Source organism: Mus caroli, chromosome 10 (assembly GCF_900094665.2).
Source record: "Mus caroli chromosome 10, CAROLI_EIJ_v1.1, whole genome shotgun sequence".
Taxonomy (NCBI): domain Eukaryota; kingdom Metazoa; phylum Chordata; class Mammalia; order Rodentia; family Muridae; genus Mus; species Mus caroli.
The window spans coordinates 64134149-64154907 of record NC_034579.1 but is presented as its reverse complement, the minus strand read 5'-3'; the positions used below and the strand labels follow the sequence as shown (position 1 = coordinate 64154907).

General features: G+C 46.0%; 1 protein-coding gene across 19 annotated transcripts in view; it reads right to left on the bottom strand.

The window, feature by feature from the left end:
• Positions 1-20759, bottom strand: part of Ank3 (ankyrin 3) — a 620582-nt gene that overhangs the window by 22431 nt on the left and 577392 nt on the right. For 8 of the 19 annotated variants that reach the window (XM_029482220.1, XM_029482223.1, XM_029482221.1 and 5 more), the window contains 5 exons: positions 10507-18171; positions 9822-9896; positions 5598-5729; positions 4275-4418; positions 1178-1268 (listed from right to left, as the gene is read on the bottom strand). In XM_029482220.1, coding sequence (XP_029338080.1) covers positions 1178-1268; positions 4275-4418; positions 5598-5729; positions 9822-9896; positions 10507-18171 — 8107 coding nt within the window. Of the gene's footprint in view, positions 1-1177; positions 1857-4274; positions 4419-5597; positions 5730-9821; positions 9897-10506; positions 18172-20759 lie in introns of all 19 variants that reach the window. The other 11 variants (XM_029482226.1, XM_029482228.1, XM_029482229.1 and 8 more) reach the window with 2 other exon arrangements.

Sequence of the window (20759 nt, the reverse complement as noted above, 5' to 3'; positions counted from 1 at the left end):
TGTGGGTGGACCCTGGAGGTCACTGTTATTTTCCAGGACCAGGAGCCGCGCTGTGGGTGGACCCTGGAGGTCACTGTTATTTTCCAGGACCAGGAAGACTTTGATATATTTTCTGTATGTTCAAGGGCAGGGTCTACATTGAATGAGAGATTTTGGGGGGGGGCAGTTTAATAGCAATGAGCAGCTCTCCTAGACTGGTCTCTGTTTCCTGAAGAACAGATATATGCTCTGTCATCCTAGTGGGACACAGGGATGGGGCTAAAGTGCCCTTTGCCTTCTGCAGGAGCTGCTTCGGTAGCCAAAGAGCCAAGTTATTGATACCTTTGTTTCTCAAAAGAGGTTTCCTAATCTCTGCCAAGATTAGGTTTCCTAATCTCTATCTTGGAGTTGCAACCGGAAGAAAAAGTTGAACAGCAAAATGGAAATATGTGGTTAGGAAATAATATTCCCAGTCTTGCGTCCCACTGAGGTTCCTCACCGGCGCCAATTGAAGCAGAGGTATATTTTATAGTCTGATATGTAAGGAGAAAAAAATATGACCTCTTGTTTCTAGAGGCTACTGTCTACTTCAGTCTTTGGGGACGGAAGACACTCTTTCTTGTTTGGTCTACAAACCTGCTTGAGGGAAGGAGTGTTATAAAGACTATTAAAACGATCTTCTTAGAACGTAGAAATCCACCCGAGTCACAAGTTGCCGCCCTTACAGAGGTGGGGCTCTTGACTTATTATCTGGAGCAGGGTTAGTACAAAAAAGCCAAATGCACATCGACAGAACTACTGTAGCCATACGCCAGTGGCTCTCATGGTTCTGTGTAAAAAGCCTGTGTATAGAAAATGGGGAGAGCCCAGAAGGCGTGGCGGCACTCACTCTTAGCCCAGCACCCAGGAGGCAGAGGCAAGTGGGTCTCTGTGAGTTCAACGCCAGCCTAGTCTACAAGAGCAAGTTCTAAAACAGCCAGGACAACGAAGAGAGACCCATAACTTTGGGGAATTATGGTTGAATTTAAATTCACCTTTCTCTAGGGATTATAGCACACATAACCAATCTTTATAGAGAGGGCATCTTCCCAACCACGTCTCATCATTTAGAAAATGAGTCACTGCTAAACAGTGCCTGCTTACAATGTAAGGGCAGAGTAACCTCTTTTCATGTGTATTTCCTGAGACACAGCCATACCTGTCTTCCAGACGGTCCAGTAACCCACCGGTTAGTCTTCGCGCTTGCGCTGGGGACTCTAGGCTTCCACTTGGCGTCTCGTTCTGCCAACCTGCAAGTGAAGACATTGCCAGTTCTGCTCGCTGAACACGGTTAAGCATAGCCTGCCCCTGGTCTTCTGTCATCTCCTCAGCCTCTACTTCTTCAAGTTGAATGTCCTCAAACAGAGATTTGACCTTGTCTTCTGTCACTTCCTCATCAGGACCAGATTTTCCTTTTTCCTCCTGTTCAGAGCTCATGCCTACTTTTCTAGTCTGCGGTCTCAGTGGCTCTGCCTGCCGACCGTCGTTTGGGACCCCGGGCACACTCGCCCAGCACTGAGCACACTCACTCTGACACAGGTCCTTCAACTGGCTCTCATCTACGTCCAGTGGGTCGGCCGGGTCTGTTACAGTTACAGAATCGTCCATTTTGCTGTCTTCTAAAGAAGTGTCTTCTGCAGTTACCACTGGAGGTCCACCTGTTGGATGCTCTATGTTTCCCTGGGAAGGCACCAGCCCGTCACTCAGTCTACTGGGGGTCCTAAAGGGAGACTCTATGCTAGAGATATCACTAAAATGGTCATCTTGCTGGAAAGGGTTGGGTGGTGTGCAGTACAACCCCATGGGGGTCTCCAGCTCCACTTGAAAGGAAGGATGACCTATGGAAGACAGTACATTTGGACTGACTGGAATGAGCTAGAACACATCGAACACAAACACATGGAATAACTCAAATTATATCAGGTATGACAATGCATGATGGGTTACAGAGTAATGTTCACAGTCTCATGGCTTAGTTCTGTTACATGTCATTGAGTGAAACAAAATAATGGCATCCTGTCAGTTTTAAAACAGTAATGGAACTATACAGAAGAAATTAATTCAATTATAAAGTTAGTTGCCATATCTAGAAGCCATGTGGCTTAGGGCTAACACAACTTTCTCATTTTAGCATGCAAAAAAAAATCTATGCTGCAGAACACAGCAAGCTGGAAGAAGCCATTTCTGTAATTAACTACTTCTTGCTTAGGTTAAATACTCTACACATGAGTAACATAATCCAACTCTAATTATTACTTGTTTACATGAAATTTATGGAGGAAAGGAGGAATGAATTTACACTCAGGGGTGGGGGGGGATGATTACTAGACCTTTAGAGTTACTGTAGCGTTGGCTAAAGATTTTAAAAAGATGTTAGAAAGACAAGGGGCTCCGAGTGCTTTAGGCACCTTAATGGCGCAGTGATGAGGGAGTCATGGTGCAAAGAGAGGTACTGGTGAAGCTGGTGATGGGAAATCTCCTTAGAACCATGAAGCAAATAAAGAGGAGAAAAAAATGGTACACAATGGACACAGGAGGAGGAGAGTGTAAGGGAAGAGTGTTCAGGATTCAGAACAGGGCTGTGCTAGCCTGCTCAGAAGGGGAGATGACAGTCAACCCTAATTCTAAGCTCTACATGTCCTACGGAAGACTGCCCTTGCCCCAGCAGTGAGAAAGTCAACAGTGGTCTGGTCATGGTGAGGGAAGGAGGTTTCCCAAAAGCTCACCAAAGAGGAGAGACTTTTAAATGCAACAAGGTATGTTCTTAATTCACTGGTCTACAATACCCAAGACTAGGCTCTTCCTAGTAGTTCAAGGCCAACAGCTATTATTGTTAAGTTCAAGCTGCTATATATAGGTTAGTGGACACCTGCCGGCTACAGCTGCCTATAAATGAGCCTCCTGTTAAAATCGGGCTAAGATTTATAGTTTGCATAAGCTTATTTTGTGTCTAACTTTTCCCTGGAAAATTTAATTAAGGAGCCACACAACATTGAGCTACAATAACAAAATGCCATGGCAAGCTTATTTTAATGATACTCAAACTTTACAATGTTAAGAGAAAATGAACCAAGAATAACCACACTTGTGTTTTCTTTTCCCAATAAAGAGTAGAGGATGCTCTAACTGTAACTTGCCAGTAATTCTCAATCTGCCCTATTTATCTAGTGCAAATACATTTTTTCCCAACATATAGCCTCCCACCTAAGACAGGGCTCACAAGAGCATGTGTGTTCCAAGGATCCATGGTATTAATGTTTTCCGGATTACAGATACACTTCACCTTTAGGAAATGGGCACTTCCTTAGATTCTGTCAACTTTTCTGATGAGACACATAGAATTTAAAAAGCTCTTGGCTCTTGTTTGCCTATGTTTGCCAGTTAAATATGGAAAAATAAGACCAGCATATTTCTTGACCTTTGAATTAACAGACACGTATCGCTGGCTACTCTTGTTCTTGGCACATCTTATTTTCCATTCAACCCTCACTGTGGGGGATGGATTCCCTTTTGTGAAGTGAGACGGGACTAGTTTCAAAAAACATGGCTGTCTTCTGTTACGTTTTCCCTGATGCTCTTCCACGATGGGCTATTTGTTTAATGGAGGAGTGGATTGTTAAATTAAACTAAAGGAAAGGTGATTTCTCAGTGATTTCTGTGCTCACCAAATTAGAAAGAATGCTGTCTTTTGTGAACCACGCATCAAATATTACTCTCCATCCCAGGAATTACTGGTACAAAGAAGGCTAATGTAATGTTAAGTGACTGAGCTATCTGGGATGATGGTGGTCTTCTCCAGTGCATGCCTAGTTGCTTGGTTCTTGCTTGCCACAGTTGATTCAGTATTAACCCTAGCCAGTACAGAGCGTGTTGCGGCTCGGCACATTACCTACTTGCTTAAAACTGGGCTCATGGCTTGATCTCACTTACGAATGAAAAGACAGCATTCGTTTGCTTTGTAGATATTAAGTTTTCTACCATCTGGGTGTGCTGAGCACTAGAAACAACAGCTCTTCCAAAGACTGTATTTTCACGTTTTATCCTCTGTGTCGCACACAGAGAAAGAGATTTCCTGAGCTTGCTCTGATAGCAGAATGCTGATCTGTAGACTTCTAGCCTAACCAAGATGCCATGAAAATGGGGAATTAAGTCAAGAAAATCACAGTGCCCGTGGTAGCTGAGCGGTCACCTTGTCCGACAGTGTTTTCCTGATTTTATCGGACGATTAAGTAAATACGAACACTAAATTCAATTACCATCAACTGGGTCATGGAAAACATTGTTTTCATCCGCAAAGCTTCTGGTGCCTGAAATATTCCCATAATCAAATATTGGTCCTTCCAGCAGGGTTACTATGTCTATTCGGTTAATCTTCGTTAAGACCGATGTTAAGGCATCAGCTGAAGAGGAGGAAAAAAAGAAAAAAAAAAAGAAAGAAAAAAGAGGTTGAGCCACCCAGTGATACTATTGCCTTCAAGTTAACCCAGCAAAACCCAAACTAAAACCCAAAACTATGGCTTCTGCAGCTGTGCTAGCATTCCAGCCCCACCCTTACTGCTGCTTGGCTCGAGCTATTCACAGATCACCCACTACTTTGGATAGCCCAGGGAACCAGGGAAGAATCCCAACTTGAAAGCTATCTGTGGAGGTCTCAGCGTTCATCCCACCGTGACAAGGTGGATGGTCTTCAAACATCTGGACTCCTTTAGGAGATCTAATTCAGCATCATGTTCTGTTGATTCTCAAAATGTCCATATCTCATCCTTATATCCATGCTGAACAGTTTAATAAACTACCGAGGTCAGGCTGATGAGGCAAAGCCACAGTAATTGACCCCACAGTGTGATGGGTGAGGGCTGGGTGCCTCAAACCCATTACTACCACCTACCCAAACCCAGTTATATAGCAAAGCCTTCTCCACTGCCCCAGGCCAAGCTGGCTACAACTAGCTAGTTCCCCTAATTGTGTCCCATCTTCCTCTGTACCCAACTGTACCCTTCTACACCTGCCCCTGGGTAGAGCAGTAATTTCAAGCCATTTCTGATGACCATCCCATGACATAAGAGTTAGTAATTTCCCCCCCATTTTTAGAAGGTATGGGAAGAGTACCATACAAAATGCAAATGATTCCCTGCCATTTGCTTTCCAGAAAGCTTAAGCACAGGACACTGGGACACCAGCACTTACTAATCAAATTCGCCACGCTAGGGCAGCGGTTCTCAACCTTCCCAGACTGAGCCCCTTCAATTCCGTCCCTCAAGGAGTGTTGGCCTCCCCAACCAAACTACTGTTCCTGTAGCTACTTCATAACTAATTCTGCTACTGTCGTGAATCATCATGATGTAAATATTTGTGTTTTCTGGTAGCCTTGGTGACCACTGTGAAAGGGGCTTTGACTCTGTTTGGCTTGCGACCCACAGGCTGAGAACCACTGCTCTAGATACTTGGCTAATTCCACTATTGCTGCTACATAAAGTTACGGGACACGGACAATCCCAAAATGAGCCCAATAGTGGATTTCTCTAAAATATTGACCCTCTGTGGTTTTGAAAAATGAAAATAAATAATTTAGAGCATACTTGTGGCATTCTTTCCATCTCTGGTCACCCACTTTTTTAATAACATGAAGCTCTGAGAAATTAAAGAATTGGGATTTTCCACACGTATTTGGTTGATTTCATCCACTGAAAAATTCAGTTCCCTTGCCAGCTCTGTAAAGAGAGAGAGAGTTAGAAGGGGCATATTTTATTTTGCATGTAGTTCATCAAAGTCATGTTCCTAACACCTTCCCCTTCCTCCTCCCACAAAGCCCTCACCCCAAAGCACTGGGCATTGCCCTATGGTAGTTGGTTTTACAGGCAGGTTGTGATGAGGGTCTCCTCAGAGAATTACTTACAATCAAATTCCCATTAGAAACCATTTTTAAAGATTCTTGGGGTTTACAGAGAGGATGTTGCTGGTTTTTGTTGATTCGGCCTGAAATTCTTTGCAGACTGAACAACTGCACATGAGATGAAATGGGGGCACACCACTCCTGAGCACACACTGAGACAGCAGGCGGGTGGCTCTAAGTAGCCCTACTGTATGCATGTCTTACTCATTTGCTATTCCAGTGGCTATGCCTTCAAGTTTCATGCACTCAGGTGAAGAGATGACTCTGGGGTTAGGGGTGGGGATGACTCTGGGAGTAGGGGTGGGGATGACTCTGGGGTAGGGGTGGGATGACTCTGGGGGTAGGGGTGGGGATGACTCTGGGGTAGGGGTGGGGGGCATCTCACACTCGATCTGCAGCTGTTTGTGTGGGAAAAAAAACACCTTACAAGTAAAGAGAAAGATGAATTTAATGTGGGCCCTCAAGATGGCTTAGCAGGTACAAGGCACCTGCCACCAAGCCTGATTGTCTGAGCTCGACCCCTAGAACCTGCATAGGAGAAGGAGTGAGCTCAGTATGAATGGAGGGAGACTTGGGAAAAGGAGACATCTTTTCAGCGTTTACCTCTTTAAGAGTACAGTTACCAAGCAGGCATTCCTTTCCTTACTGTAAGAAAGAAACACGAAGAAATGCTTCCATGGAAAGCGACTGGCCAAGATCTATTCCTGTCCAACATTTCTGACAGCTCAGCAAAAACGCATTCAGAAATCCTAAAAGTCCCCGTGTTTGGATGAGGAGGTTTATCAAGTGATCTGCACACATGGGTGTCTCCTGCAGACTAGAACTACTGTGAACTTGACGAGTGTCCCCCTTGATGAACAAAAGGAGGAAGTCTGCTGACGTGAAATTGAGGTTTTAAGTTCTCTGTGATCATGGCGGACAGTTAGACATCATATAAAACAGGTGTTTCTGTAAGTGAAACCAGCCCTCCTCAGCACAACACTTAGCTCAGCACATGTGCGCACAGGTCCTTTTCTTTATAATCCATTTAACAACAGCAGAAGCTTAAATCCGAGTTGTGAATCTTCAGCATAGTAGTTATCACACGTCTAAATTTGATATGCTATTTATCCATCAGAACCAAGATCAGAGGGTATTAATTTTATATAAAAAAAACTACAAAATATGTATTAGTTGCAAACAGATCTGAAGATTATTTTAATGATCAGAGCTTACTAATGATGGTTTCAAGAGACACGTTTATGTTTTGTTTGCTTAGATGTTGTAATTTTTCTAACAGTCTTCACTGATCATACAGTAGTTCTAATTGAAGAAGAAAATTCCAATTTTAATTCCTCCTTCCATTTCTTTAAGAGCAAACATTATTTATTGCTTGGGAGACTGAAGAATATTGATTTTGAGAAAATCAGAACAGGAGGACTTGTTTATTTTCTATTTAATTTAATTTAATTTAATGTGCATTGGTTTGAGGATGTTGCATCTCCTGGAACTGGAGTTACAGTCAGTTGTGAGCTGTCACATGTGTGCTGGGGATTGAACCAGGGTCCTCTGAAAGAGCAGCCAGTGCTCTTAACTGCTAAGCCATCTATTCAGACCCAGGAAGACCTGATTTTATTTCTTCTTTTCTAGTCCTAGAGATGAACTGAGGGTTTGAGTATGCCAGGCCACTGAGCTCTGTCTCTAGCTCATCTGGGTCCTTTTGTGTCACATTGCCAAAAAACTAAGGACTGTCCTGTTATATGAAGGAAAATCTAGCAGGTATTCAGTAATAAGGCAAAAATCAGCTCAAAGAATGTAGATTTTCAGGTGAGTGACCCATGCTAAACCAGAATTGTTGTTAATATGGACTTTGTAGGGAAATATTTATACACGCAAACCACTACTAACTCCCATCAGCCTTCAGGGGACCACTCAGACATCTGACATACCAGAGTTCCAGGAAGCCCCTGGCCATTAGCAGCTTATCTAGAGCAGAGACTAAGGAAGGCTTGGTGATATGGTAGTGTGTGTGTGTGTGTGTGTGTGTGTGTGTGTGTGTGGGTCTGAGGAATATAAAGGAAAAACATGGTGACTCTGTTTCTTATGGCCTGGTTAACAGCTGATAATGGTATAGCACGAGAACAGATGCAGTAGCTCAATATATATATATATATATATATATATATATATATGCACATGTATACATGTATATGTATCATGACCTTAAAGACATATTAATCATTTTTTTATTAGGTATTTTCCTCANTTACATTTCCAATGCTATCAAAAAAGTCCCCAATACACTCCCCCCCCCTCCCCCACCCACCCACCCCCTCTCCTTGGCCCTGGCATTCCCCTGTACTGGGGCATATAAAGTTGGCAAGTCCAATGGGCCTCTCTTTCCAGTGATGGCCGACTAGGCCATCTTTTGATACANATGCAGCTAGAGTCAAGAGCTCTGGGGTACTGGTTAGTTCATAATAATGATCCACCTATGGGGTTGCAGTTCCCTTTAGCTCCTTGGGTACTTTCTCTAGCTCCTCCATTGGGGGCCCTGTGATCCATCCAATAGCTGACTGTGAGCATCCACTTCTGTGTTTGCTAGGCCCCGGCATTGTCTCACAATATTAATCATTTTTAATAGCTTAGTTATGTATGGTCTGTAGTCATAAAAGAAATGAAGCATTTGTTCCTGTATATTTTCAGAGGAGTGTTTGTGTGTTTAAAAAGTATATTCAGTCTGGGAAACTTCAAATTTCTTGTGGATTGAGTCAGGATTTGAGAGTCTTGTTAGGATCAACACTACAAAGCTTAATTGCTTGGTAGATCCAGCCCCACATTTGACTTCGCTAATGTGAAACAAGGCTGGGTATATCCTTTCCATCACTTGGACTGTAAATGGTTTCATAGAACTCAAGAACCAGCCGGGTGTGGTGGCGCACGCCTTTAATCCCAGCACTGGGGAGGCAGAGGCAGGCGGATTTCTGAGTTCGAGGCCAGCCTGGTCTACAGAGTGTGTTCCAGGACAGCCAGGGCTACACAGAGAAACCATGCCTCAAAAAAACCAAAAAAAAAAAAAAAGAACTCAAGAACCTTTGCGAATCATCATCTATTTCATTTACTTACCTCTTTTTCCAAAAACTAAGTTATAATCAAAGCTTTCATTTCTTTGTTTCCTTGTTCATAGAAGTATCAAAAATAACATTTGTTCTCTGTTGTCAAAGTAAAACAAGGTTTTCCTTTTAAACAAATCCTTAGGCATAATGGGAAGTTCATTTAAAAGCATCAGTCCACTAAAGGCATAGTGATTGGGTAGATACCATAGTCTAGGGAGGCTAAGAGACGTGTCTACAACTGCCTAGACCAGGGCAGGGGGTAGTCAAGCCATTGGCTAAGAGTGCAGTTTTGTTGTTGTTGTTATTTGTTTGTTTGTTTTTTCGAGACAGGGTTTCTCTGTATAACCCTGGCTATCCTGGAACTCTGTAGTCCAGGCTGGCCTTGAACTCTGAAATCCATCTGCCTCTGCCTCCCAAGTGCTGGAATTAAAAGCGTGCGCCACCACTGCCCGGCAAGTGTGCAGTTTTAACAATGGAACATCCTAATTATGTAGTCTTAGCTGGGTTTTCTTTTATGCTCCAAAGGCATGTGCCCTCAAATACAAGACTATTCTTTTATGGAAATGGCTCCATGAAGAAAGGGTTTAAAATAAAATAAGACGTAACTTTATATCCTCTTATTGTATCTATACAGAAAACACTAAGAGTGTACAGTTGCTATCAGGAATCGTCAGGTGGGTAGAATTCTTGATAAAGCTTTACTCTTTGCTTGTGTGTACAGTTTACAGATGGACACAATGATTTTTTTTTTCAGGTGTTGAAGACAAGGGCATTGGGCGAGGGTACCTGCTTCATTCAGGAGCATACAGACTTACCTGTCCAACTAAGTCCCAGGTGATCGGCTACTATTGCCATCCTGATATCCGTCCGCTCACAAGGACTCTGTGGACCTACGATTTACAATTTCTCAATTAAAACAAATCGCCAGGTAAGACCCGCCACTGGAAAATTGCTTTTCGCGGTACTCGGATCTTACAGAGACTGACATTACTAATGCTGTGTACTCAGATGTGTCCTAGTCACCTATGCAAGGAACTTGTCTGTCACCCGCCTCAGGCTGAATGCCAGATTACATGGATGCTCGGAATGTAATGAGATCGAACATGCTGGCGAGCTTGCCCCCTTGCCACGGGTCACAGAGTCACGCGTGGGCGGCGGCCACTACGATGGAATCTGACAGTCTGTGCCTTGGCTCTGACAGAGTCATACCCACGAGCACAAGAGAAAAGAAAACCGTTCCCATCTCGGATGACTCCAGTGTAAAGCATGCTTCCCTAGCTCTCTACGGTGTAGCTGGATTAAGAGAGGAGAGGAGAGGATCTAGGACAGCACACACAGATGACGATGACAGAATGAGAAGCTACGGTTCAACCACTCCACAAGCAAGTCACGACAGGTCATGCACTAGGGTCTACGAGTCGGAAAGTGTTTACGGACTATGCTGTTTCTCCAGGTCGTGAGCAAAGAGAGCTCAAGAAACCTGTCTGCCTTCGTTCTCACCAGTCCTCCTACTGCCGGCCTTTCCTCTCTTTGATTTTAAGGGCGGTGCCTCTGTTTTCTTATTTCTAGCAGACTTCGTGGTAACTGAAGGCTGGCCGCCCCGGGAAGTCTCGGACAACGACGTGTTCCTTGAGGTACTTTCCTCCTCATCAGACAACTCCGATTGCATCTTTTTGTCTTCTTCAGTGAGGCGGTCCACAAGTTTTAGGGTCTCGCCACTAATTCCCTTAAAATATTCAATGGGATGTTTACATACCTCCTTAAGCTGACTTCCTGTAACTTTAACGGTGGTGGTGGTGGTGGTAGTGGTGGTGGTGGTGTTGGTGGTGGTGACGATGACACGGGTGGATCTTACCTTTACTGGCAACTTGGATGGAGGCTGTTTGGCCTTGCCTCTCTCTGGCTGCCCTCGCTTTTGTGTGGCACATGCTTTTCTGACTGAAACTAGGTTCTCCCTGTGTGTGTTTTTGACGGGAATTCGGGACTTGGCATCTAAACATGAAGAAGTAGGAAGGGCTTTGTGTTTCTCAGATTGACCAACCTGCCTCGGTTTACCTGTTTTACTGTCTGCCTTATGGTTTGGCGGGAAGACATCTTTTGGTGCGGTGGCCTTTATAGGAAGCTTGGATTTCCGCCTAAGCCCTATCGGCTCCTTCCGAGACTCTCTGCTGGAGTGTCCTTGAGTCCCTGGACTCTTTCCTGAGCCTTTTACTGGATTAGCTTCCTCTGTGGTGCAAGTGGATGCAGCGCGTCCTGTCAAAACTATGTGACTTGTGCTGTTATCTGTCTGCATAGTGGAAGCATCCAGATTATTGTTGTTATTAAAGTTATCTTTTTGAAAATCATGTTTCTCTTGGGGCCTAATGCCCACCTGGCTACTGGGTGCACTCGAGATCTCTTTCACGATTTCGTTTTCTAACCCCTGACAACTGGTCACCACAGCCTCTGTCTTATCTGTCACTTCTCCAGAGCCTTCTTTCTTCATGGTCATGGTAGATGCAGAAATTCCCATTTTTATAGGCGTGCGTGACTTGGGGTCAACTTTTGAGGTGTTAGTGGCAGCTGCAGACTTCTCCAGAGAGCCACTACAGGCTGTGCCTTCCTGACACTCTCCGTTGCTCGGGATGCTGGGGTTGGGGTCGACTGAAGGTGCCTCTACATCTCTCTCTAGATTGGTGTCTACCGAGGTGTCCCCTGACTGTGGCTGTGGGGTATCAGTGACCATATCCCCTTCCCCCTGGGCCCCTGACTTCCCTTCAGGAGTATGCTCACCAATCTGGAAAAATTGGAGCCTCTCTTCCACAAAATCTCTCTTGCTCATGTCAATTGCACCACTGCGAGTCATCTCAAACATTTTTCCTTCATGAAATGGGAAGGGGTTAGGCTCACTAGTTGGGGTACTTTCGTCAGTTGGTGTTCTGGCTGGCGTTGTGTCAGGGGTGGTTGCCGGCGAGCGGTCGTCCACCGCCAGACCAAATGGCTTAGTGTCATCTTCCCGAGATTTACCGTCAAAAACTTCATTGTCCCCTCGGTTATTGGGCCAAGGGTCAAAGTCGAGACCTTTGGTCGCCACTGTTTTAAAAGGAGTGGCGAATTCTTCGTCAACTTTGTAACTGAAATAAGTATCAGGGAGCACTGATCTGTCCGGGTGTCTGCCTTCCAGGGTGAAAAACTGGGTCCCTGACTTGGGATCGGCCTTCTCTGGGGTTCTGTCGGATGATGGGCTTTTAGAAGGTGATGGTTTCTCTTCGTCCAGCCCCACTTTCCCCTCCTCCTCCTCAATAACTTCCAGTTTGCTCTGACTGAAAGAGCGGTCAGCCGGCTTCAGAATGCCCTCTGTCCAAACATCCTTCTTGGTGTCTATGGTCTGACTTGGGAGTTTAGAGTCGCTCTCTGTTAGGCCGTCATCCTCATCCTGTAGGTCATAGCCATCCAGAGAGTCTATCTCCGTGGCATCTGTGTCGTGAGAAAACTCGGCCGTGGTCGCGATGGAACACTCTGTGACAGACTGGTCATTGTTTCCATTTTGAGCTGTTTCGTTCTGAGGGGAGTCAAGGCCAGATTCGCCTTCTCTCCCGTTACCATCTGCCTCTTTCTGGTTGGAAGCCTTTGTGGCGGCGGTTTTGGACTTCGCCGTGTCTTTCTGCCCTTCGTCAACTTCCTTCAACTTGAAGGTGTATTTTTTAACTGGGACTGGTTGGTACAAGGATTCATCATCGCTGGAGTCACTGGCCTCGGCACCGGGAGGGACTGGAGATGGGGGTTGCACTCGGATGACTGGCTCGGCCAACTGGTACTTGTCAGACTCGTCCTGAAGGCTGACCTCCATCATGTCAACCTCCCTTTCGGGGAGATATTGATGTTTCTTATCTGATTCCATCTGGTCAGCATCCAGCGGGGGAGGAGGGGGAAACTCAATATAGGCAACTCGGTTACATTTGGGTCTTTGGATAGAGTCTTTGCTCACGTCACGATCTGTTTCCTTCTCCACGGTCACCTGCCTTAGTGGGGCTGATTTGGGCTCCTCCTCCTCCGACTCCTCAGAAACCTCGGGAATCGGGCTGGGTTGTCCTGGTATAAAAGCTATGAGTGAGTCTGGCGTCTTAGATGTGAACTCGTAACTCACTTCCTCTGAACTGGGAGTTTCCGGGGTCAAAGGGCTCTTCCCAGAGCTGTCTAGAAAGGACACTTGCTCTAGAGTATCGTCTTCTGGACTGCCCTGGGGAGAAGGAGGCTGCTTTTGCTGTCTAGCTGTATAGAAGGTCCCCCTGGCTTCCTGTACCGTCTTACACTCCTGACTGATGATCTTTTTTACACCTCCTGGTTGGAGCTCCTTTTCATACTGTTTCCCCACTTGCACGAAGCTGACATAGACAGGTAAGGTTTTGATCTCTTTCCCCCCCTCTGGCTTCTCCAGCCCATCCACGGAACCGTGGTCGAACACATCACTAGAGGGAGAGTCCTTCCCTGGGCTAAACTCTAATGAGTCGGGAGATTTGGTGGGAGAGGTCTCGGTTTCATCAAGAGCTAGGTAACTCTGATGTTTGGAAACTTTGCTGATCTCGGAATAGGTAACTTTTTCATCGTCTACGGAGTTAAAGTGCTGGCTCTCAACTACCCCTTCGCTCATACTTGGCCGGGACACTCTTGGGGATAGTTCTTGTTTTGGAAATGTTGACTGCTCACAAAACCCATCGGGGATATTTGACGACAGCATCCTCCTTTCGTCTGTGACCCTGATGGGAATGTGAGATGCTAGTGAGCTCTCACTTCTCCTGGGGGGATGGTTGAGAGCGCTGCTGGGAGGGTCCCCGTCTTTAACAATGTACTCCCTGTATAACACTTTCTTGGAGGGAGATTTTACACTCATTTCCTTAATTTCTGAGAGAGAGCCGTTGGTTAACATTTTGTGTTCTCTCTCAGTCACATACATAAATTCACTCTTTGGGTCACCGTTCTCACTATCGTCAGGTCGACCAGCGTGATTCTCTCTTATATCGTGAACAAGCACATGGGAGAGTTGTTCTTTCTGGGCCTTAGTGTTATTGGCCCCAGAACTTTCCCATGTTCTAAAGACCTTTCTGTCCCACGGTCCCTTGGTCTCTAGATCTGATGTTATGGGGCAGGCTGAGTCTTCAACCTGTTGCTCAGGAAAGAAGTCAGGCATTGCCTTACTTAACATCTCAGTTCTGTGGCTTTTGCCATTGCAGGAGCCAGATTTGCTTGCAATGATCTCATTGCTTTGGGCATGCTCGGCTTTGAATACCGTAACATCATTTTGCACCGGCACTCTTTCCTCTAGGGGATCTACAGCCTTCTGCTGTTTTTCTCTAGCAAAACCTGGGTGCGTGGGCAGCTTGGTTTCTTGAGTTTTCTTAACCGGGATCCGGGACGGCCCGTCCAGATGTTTCTCCTCGTGAGGTGGATCCTTACTTTTGGCACGTGCCCCTTGTTCAAATTTTAATCTAATGGAACTGAGTTTAGATTGTTTGAGCTGAAATCCAGACTGGGGTCCTTCTTGTCCCCTGCTCTGAGCAACGACAGTTCTTTTGGCTTCCTCTGGAGGCTGGCCATCCTCGCTCTGTTGGATAGGGACCCTCTTCTCAGGGCTGTTGGACCTACTGGGTGCCTTCCTGTCCTCAGCCTGAGGGACACTTTGTCCATCCGGGCCACGCTGCCTGGCCTTAACCCATTCATCGTTGGATGCCAACAGCTCCGTTAACACTTTCTCGGGGCTACTGCTGGTGGAACTCTGGGAGGAGTATTCCTTGCCATTTTTGGGGCGTGGCTTTTTCTCCGGGGACTGCAGTTCATCGTTTAGCTTCTCAGTTTTGTCACGAAAAAACTGCGACACTTCAGTCAACTTCTCTTCCGCCTCCTTCACGGTCCTGTCCACCCTATCTTCATACATCAGCTTCTCTCTACCTCTGTCTAGTCTGTCCTCAGACAAATGCATCCACATGGCATGCTTGGGACCACTGACGTTGCCCGAGTAGTGCAACACTGTCAGTTTCTCAAAATGCTCATCTTTAGACACTCTCCCTAGCCCATTTTCAGACACATCTTTATAGATTTTGGAGAGGATTTCTTTTGGGGGGGCAGTGGCTACTTTTTCTCTGGATCGCTTATCAGACCCCTGTAACTCTGAGCTAGGGGGTCCTGCATGGTCTGTCCCCGACTCCTCGGTATCAGAGTGAGACACATCTAGCTTTTCTGAGAGAAGCATTTTCTCAGCAAACCTGTAAGACTCCCCTCTTAGGTCTGACAACTCATCGTCATGATACTCTACGGAGTGCTCACTCAAAAGCTTCAGTGTTTTATAAGAGTCATCGGACAGGAGCTGTGCGGAACTAGGGCGGCTATCTTCTTCTTGGGACCCTGGAGTGTTTACTCTGGAGGATTCCAGATAAGAAGGCAAGGACTCTTCGGCTGCCAGCTCTTCTTCTTCTTGCTGACCCTGCTCCTCGGGGCAGGGGAAAGCATCGTGTTTCTCTGGCAGAAAATCTCTTAAGTTAATATTTCCCCGGGATAAGTCTTTCTGATACACAGACACTTCCTTCTCGGGATGCTTTTTGGTCTCTCTAATAATGACTTCAGTGGGTTCGGCTTGGTTACCTTTTTCGATGTGCACTTCTATAATGCGCTCCAGTTTGGGTTTCATTTGGCTGTCCTTCTCTGCGTGCTGGGCTGAGGTCTCAGCAGCAGACTTGGCAACATCTGGAGACATGGCCGACTTGTGTTCAAACAGCCCTGCCAGCTCTTTGGAAGGGTCTCGCCCGGACTGAAAGGCCTTCATGATGTCATGGACTGACATGGTCTCCTCAATCCTTTCGGAGGCGCACTCGCCACCAGGAGGGGAGTGATACACCATCCTGGTGGTCGTGGTGATGTGAGTCTCTTCTTTGACACGCATGCCTTTGCTTAGAACCCGACTGTGGTCCTCTTCCTCACTACTGGCTTTCATCTGAAATGCTTTTACTTTTTCCTTGATGCTAGAGGTGGTAGGTTTTGGTTCCAACTCCATAAATGTAGGGGAAGGCTTGGGAGACACGGGGTCCTCTGGCTGGGACTGGGGGATCTCTCCAGTAGAGGGCTCATAGCTTCTGATCACATGGACCACTTCAGTTCTTGTCTCTGTGATGACAGGGGGGATGGGGACTTCATGAAATAATGGCTTAGGGCCTGTGCTCTCGGCACTTTGCGGGGCCGAGGGCGTTTTCTCACTCCGGGTTTCAAAGCCACTGTCAGACAAGGGACTTTTATCTTGGTCATGCTGGGAAAAGTCATCGGGAGACTCTAGGATGGCATCTGCTCCAAAAAAAGAGTCAGCCATCTTGCACAATTCCTTCTCAGAGGTGGAAGGCCTCATGGAGGCCGGCGGCATTTTGAGTTTATGTTCCTGCAAAGCCATGGCTGGCTTTAAAATCCTCTTCTGTCTCTCCTCTCCATCCTTCTTAGCCTCTTCAAACTTGTACTTTAAGTTGGTCAGTGAGCTGCTCCCGATGTCATTGGTCAGGTAGTCTATGACTCTAGTGAGGTTGGCCTTCCCATGTACTCTCTCGGGCAGGGACGGGGCGTGACTGGCCGCAGCCTGCCTGGCTTCTCGTATTTCCTCAGAACTAAATTCTGTCCAGTCATCCTCTGGAGAGTGTCCTTTGTCACTCTTCGGGGACTTGGGTGGCCCTTTGCTCTCGACACACACATCCTTTTTGAGTATCTCACTGACTTTGACTAAGTCTTCCTTCACTTTCTCAACGATTTTGAAAGGTTCTTCATCGTCTATTCTCCCTTCTCTGGGGAGGTCGGTTTGGAATGGCTTCTCCTCTGGCACGTCCGTCTGCAGTATGGCAGTCATCCTCATGAGATCCTCCTTCATCTCGGCCACATCCTTTAAGATCTCTTGGCTGGAAGATAAAGAAGACGGTACTGATGGCTTAAGGGCCGAGGATGCCAGGAACAGAGACGACTTGACTGGAGATGAAGTTCGATTGAAATGGGGCTGAGGGCGTGTCTCCGTAGTCAATGTTTTAATGGGCGACAGCAAAGCCGCTGCCGACTTGGTGAACGAGTTAGAGTCTGGGAGTTTCTTCAGTGCTGGTTCTGGCAAAACATTGACTACCGAGTATACTGGCACTGTGATTATTGATGAAGTTACAGATGAGGTAGTAGCAGCTATCGAAGACCCGAGGGAGGTGTACAGTGCACTTGCAGAGGGAGTTCTAAGGGACTGGAAAGCCGTGGGGGCTGCAGAAACATACGACCTGAGTGGGGAAAAGGGCATGGCTGTTGTGGTAGAGAGCGCTTTCTCTACCGTGTCAGAGGCTGCGCTCACCACCGAGCTCACAGCGTTTGTGGCTGTAGAAATTTTGTCCTGTAATGTGGCAGTGGCTTTGCATCCATTAATTAAAGCTGAAGACGAAGGGTACTTCAGAGGAGAAATAGACCCATTGACTAGCGCTACCTCTGCATGTCCGGACATCTGCTTTAAGGGGGAGGAGAGAGACGATGCCATCGTAGCTTTAGCTGTTGAGATGACATCAGCTGCAGACTTGGTCGGAGACACCACTGACTTTAAAGGGGAAGAGATCAGTGGTGTCGCTGATGTGATAATGGACTTAAATGGCAAGCTTGAGGAATACATAGTGATGTTTGATTTGGGGGAGGCAGGGGGTGTCATGGTGATGGAGGACCTCTCCAACAGAGACCCTGCGGTCGTCACAGGAGAAGTTCGAGAGGAGAAAGTTGAGTTGGGAGCCAGCCCCTTTATGGGTGTGGCCTCTGTGATGGTGGGAACCCTCCCAAGGGTACCAGAGGCAACCTGGGGATTGTACGGAGACGGCGACACCACCGTTTTTATTGGCGAAGAAACTGTCCGGAAAGATCTAATAGGAGACGCCACATCACTAATGGATTTGACTGAAGATGTAGTTGAGGCGCCTAACGTGGATTTGATCGGAGAAGGCGTCGAGACAGACCATATGGATTTTAACGGAGAAGCTGACGGCGTGTTAGAGGGAGAGCTGGATAAGGAGCCTGACTTGGCCGGCCCGGGCACTGTGATTGGAGCTGTGGTCCAGGACTGGTATGGTCTTGTAGAAAAGAATGGCTTGTGTGAATAAGTGGTGGGGAGGGATCTTGCTGTTCCTGAACTCCGTTCAACTGTTTCTTAAATTTTTAAAATGAAAATCAAACACAAAAATAAATAAATAAATAAATAAAAATCAACAAAAATGGTTGAGAAACAGAGAGACCAGAGAAAAAAAATTGGTCAGTAAACTTTGAAATATCGCAGAAGCAAGTACAGTTGTTTGCATGATTTGGGATGGGGGAGGCAAAATAAGAAAAAAAATGATTTTTGAGCGAAAGAGAAAAAAAATATATGGAGGAACATGAGGGGTCTGATGACCAGGTAAAAGAACTGGGGAGTGGAATGAGACACAGGGAGGACACAGAGCAGCCAAACAGGCCAATGATGCAAAGGAGGAACACGGGCCAAGTGCAGACAGACAGAAGGGGAACAGTGGAAAACGCCTCCTTACATCCTATTGACTTTCTCATGTGCTGGGTTAGCAATAGCAGCAAGCGTTCTGTTTTGCCTGTTCACGTACATGTCTGCTTTGTGCAACCACAGGCAGCGTCTTAAGATTCTCGAATGTCCCCTCTGCTACGGCTCATCCACCATTGATTGCACCTTGTTAGAACCATTTCAGTATGTGAACCCACACGCTAAATATTTGAAACTTGGTTTGGTTTTGTTTTGTTTTGGTTTAGTTTGTTTCCCTTTCCAGAAAAAAAAAAAAAAAGAAACCACTCAAGCTTGATCATGCAGAGTTCCAAGGTAACTGGTAAGAGACAGGCAACTGGTGTGCAAACCGTGAAGCCACTGGAATTTTTAAATCTGTTTCTTCCATGCACAACGTGGTATTGTTTTCACACCCGTAAAAAAGCCAATAAGAGCAAGAAATTGTCTGAGTCATAGCTGTCAACCACAAACTTAAAACAATGAAAAAGGAATGTTTGCATTGACTCTCTTCCATGCAGTATATTCCTTTTGATGGGGGGGGGGGAGAGAAAATGTGGTATGAAATGATATTTAAAATGCATGTGTACATACATACAAAAAGGGGGGCGCAGAAAAAAACAGAAAGTATGTTCATGGTTACCAGAGCAAGCAAAGCAACTGAAAACATCTGATCATGCGCGGTTCATCGTGGCAAACAAGCCAGGAAGGTAATACAGTTTAAAGCAGTATTATTATGCACAGTATATATATAGAATGTCCAGAAATACTTTCTCAAGAACAATTGGAAAGAAGAGTACACTTTTTCCATGAGTCGTGAAGTCTTGGTACCTTTTGAGATTTGGGGCAATGGTGTGATACATTATTAAATAGATCTACAGAAGAATCTGTGTCTGGGGCTTGCTTATTATAAGGAGAACATAATTTATAGCTTTACCCCCATAGTATTGTTGACTCTCAAAAGGTATCATGGGGGGGAATCTAAAAGAGCATAGATATTTTTGAAGACCCTGTATATCAAGTACCTACAGTGCCCTAAGACACAAACATAACATGTTTCCCAAATGCAAAGGAATCAGTACTGGTGCCGCTCTAGAATATTTATCATACTTATTACGAATTCATAATCGCTAATTCATAAACGTGCAACAGCCATGAGGAAAAATGGACCTGATGATACCAACGTATACCAACATTCTTCCCACAACAGGCAAGAAACCCACACATGAGGTGGGCGCACATGGGGCACTACACATGCAAGCTTAGCCATCGCTGCTTCCGTAAATAAAGCCAATCACTGTGGTTTCAGGTTTGCAATGCCTGCCAAGGGCTAACATATGTCCCACGCCAGAGATGAGTACAGTCTTGTCCCAAAAAAGGCAACAGTTTATGGTGACAGTGGGGCATGCCGAGGGCACGAGAGCCTCCTTCATCCCTTACTAAACGCAGAAGCACTAAGGGGACCTTACATGGGCAAAACACCCTAATGCTTGGCCCCGTGGGAAAGGGCATACTGTAGGCCTGTGGCTTGGTGATGCCTTCAATTCAATAACCTCAGTGCAGGTATTGTAAAGTCCAGAAGAGGATGTTATATCCCTCTGAAGCTGGAGTGATGGGCTGTGGTGAGCTGTCTGACATAAGTGCTGGGACCTGAACTCAGGTCCTCTGCAAAAGCAGTAATCACTGAGCCATTTCTGCAGACCCTGATGAGAAGTCCTCTTGAAGTACCCCTATGGTTTAAAACTTTGAAAGGAGCCACCAAATGACCACGTGGATATACATTTTATGTTTTAGTGATACCCACTTCCTGACATCCTCTGTGAGCATGGCCAATTCTGGTTGGTTCAGCACTTAACAACCAGGCCAGAAGGATGGGGGAAAAGTGTAATTCATTTAGAATTTAACACCTTCAGGGGCTGGGCTGGGGCCTTTCCCTTACGGTCTTTCTCTTAGTCCTTTCTTACCCTTCTGTTCCACTTCTCCATGTCCCCTGTCACAAAACAGACAAAAAAAGCAAACCAAAGCCCTTTCCTTCTGCCAGAAGTCAAAGATAAGCTGACAGACCTAGCAGACAAAGCCAGATAGCAACACTTGTGTGTGTGCAAGGCAAATTCACCCAGGACACACTGGGGCTTATATTTCAGGTGTTCCAAACAAATGACACCTTGTGGACAGAGTAGGGCAATATGGCCTGCCTCTGACCTAATTAATGTAGTGTCTTCAACAAGCCTCT